The sequence below is a fragment of the Melopsittacus undulatus genome, unplaced genomic scaffold (assembly GCF_012275295.1).
Source record: "Melopsittacus undulatus isolate bMelUnd1 unplaced genomic scaffold, bMelUnd1.mat.Z mat_scaffold_56_arrow_ctg1, whole genome shotgun sequence".
Lineage (NCBI taxonomy): Eukaryota > Metazoa > Chordata > Aves > Psittaciformes > Psittaculidae > Melopsittacus > Melopsittacus undulatus.
This window is the reverse complement of record NW_022994426.1, coordinates 141516-143808: the sequence shown is the minus strand read 5'-3', so window position 1 is coordinate 143808 and position 2293 is coordinate 141516. Positions and strand designations below refer to the sequence as shown.

Below are 2293 nucleotides of genomic sequence, written 5' to 3'. Positions count from 1 at the left end.
AATCATTGAATGAGGTTTGAGAATCAAAACCTAAAATTACTTCCTGCACAGTGTTCCAGGTATTTCCTCTCCTCTCTATTTATCTTGTTAAAGGTGTTTGTGTCCTTTTGTTATGGCCCTTCCTGACTGTCTAGAAATGGAGTTTGATTTAGTGCAACAGGAGAATTCACTCTCTGTTTATTCTCATTTGCCAAACAAAACTAGTGCAACACAAAACACAGCACATACCTGGAGTGCAGGGAATTGTTAAAGCTTTTGCAAGGTTCTTATTTGTATATGCAGGTGGTGATATCAAAGCAGCCAGGGCATCATGGAAGTTAAGGTGCAGAAGACTCCCCCAGCAAATGTTGTCCATCTGAGAAACTTAACAAACAGTTGAGCATCTCCCCACATCTCCATTCTGTCTGGTCCTAAACTTAAAACATTCAATATCACTTTATTTTCAAGAGTCTCCTCAAAGCCTCCTTCACCTCCTTATTCCTCAGGCTGTAGATCAAGGGGTTCAGCATGGGAGTCACTATGGTGTAGAGCACCACAGCCCATTTATCTGCTCCTCTTGAGCTGTGTGAGCTGGGGAATAAATACATAAAAAAGCATGCCCCATAGAAGATACTGACAGTGGTGAGGTGGGAGGTGCAGGTGGAGAAGGCTTTGCGCTTGCCCTCAGCTGAATTGATGCTCAGGATGGTGGGGATGATGGCCACATAGGAGAGCAGGACAACCAGGCTGCTGGACACACCAAGGAGAGATGCTGCAGTGGTCAGGATGATGTGGCTGAGGGTGGTGTTGGATGTGGAGAGGGAGATGAGAGGGGAAATGTCACAGAAGAAGAGGTCGATGGTGCTGGAGCTGCAGAAGGACAGGGTGGACATGCTGATGGTCTGTCCCACACCATTGGTCAGCCCCATGAGGTAGGAGCCAGTCACCAGCTGGAAACAGCACTTTGGGGACATGACAAGGGGGTAGAGCAGGGGATGGCAAATGGCCACATAACGGTCATAGGCCATTGCAGCCAACAAGAAGAATTCAGTTATCCCGAAAAGATCAAAGAGGAAGACCTGAGCCACACACCCAGCATAAGCAATGCTCTTCTTCTCCAACATCAAGTCAACCAACATCTTGGGGGTGATGATGGTGGAAGAACAGAGGTCTACAAAGGCCAGGTTGCCCAGGAAATAATACATGGGGGAGTGGAGGTGGGGGCTGGCCCTGATCAAGATGATGATGCCCAGGTTGCCCACGATGGTGACAAGGTAGGTGAGCAGGAAGAGCAGGAACAAGTTGCCCTGAGTCACCGGCTCCTCTGTGAACCCCACCAGGCTGAACTGGGTCACTTGGGTGCAGTTGCTTTGTGCCATGGGCTGGATGGTGCTTTGTGTGTGAGCTGCTGGCTGGAGGTTTCTTGTCCAGCAGGCAGGGATGTGCCAGGTGCAAAAGCCTCTGTGTGCTGGGAGCTGCTCAGAGACAGTCCTGCAGGATGTAAAGGGAGAGTTGAGGCACAGATCAATGAGGAACAGGTTGGGGAAAGTCCTGTCCCAGCACAGGGAGAACAAAGGGGTGCTCAAGCACTTCAACACCATGGCACAAGGTGGTGCCTGCTCCTCTGGCTCACCTGCAGATGCTGAGCACTGAGCCCTGTGGAAAGCAGTGGGGAGGTTGCACACCCGAGCAGCTTTACCTTAGTGCTGCACTTCATTGCCTGCGTTAGTGCTGAGCCTGGGGCTTGCAGACCATGCGGCTCCACCTGGAACACAGAGAAATGTGGTGCTTTCACAGTGCACAGTTGATCCTTCATGCTTTTGAGGGCATTTCCCAACCACCTGCTCCTTTCCTCTCTGCTTGGTTTCTTCGTTACTGGAATGAATTCCTGATCTATAGATAGTGCAGGCTGGCCCACAACCTGCTGTAGTGGATGGAGGGAGTTGGCACTGAATGAGCTTTAAGGTCCCTTCCAATGCAAGCTATGATCTTATGCAAGTTTACACAGAGGTTTGTATTGGTTTCCCCTCCCTCCTGTGTGTTCTCCATGAGGCTGATCTCCAAACCTGCCTTCTCAGCAGCTGCATGGGGAGGACACAGCACAAGCAGCTCCCTGGGAAGCCCAGAGCATCCTCAAGAAGCCCAGGAGCCTGCAGGAGGGCAGGAGATGAAGACAGGAGCTGCTGCTTGTTGCCAAGAGAGAAGCACAGGAGAATGATGGGCTGAAAGATGCTGCCCCTCACTTACATCTCAGCTCTGTCTCTGCTGCCCTCCTGATGCTCTCGCAGATGGATGTGAAGATGAAGGTGGCTGG

The 2293-nt window shown here is 50.9% G+C and overlaps 1 protein-coding gene across 1 annotated transcript; it reads right to left on the bottom strand.

The window, feature by feature from the left end:
• Positions 1–431: 431 nt before the first annotated feature.
• On the bottom strand, positions 432–1358 carry LOC117438710 (olfactory receptor 5G3-like). Its single transcript, XM_034074152.1, has one exon. It carries the CDS (start codon positions 1356–1358, stop codon positions 432–434), a length of 927 nt encoding a protein of 308 aa, XP_033930043.1.
• Between the last annotated feature and the right edge of the window lie 935 nt (positions 1359–2293).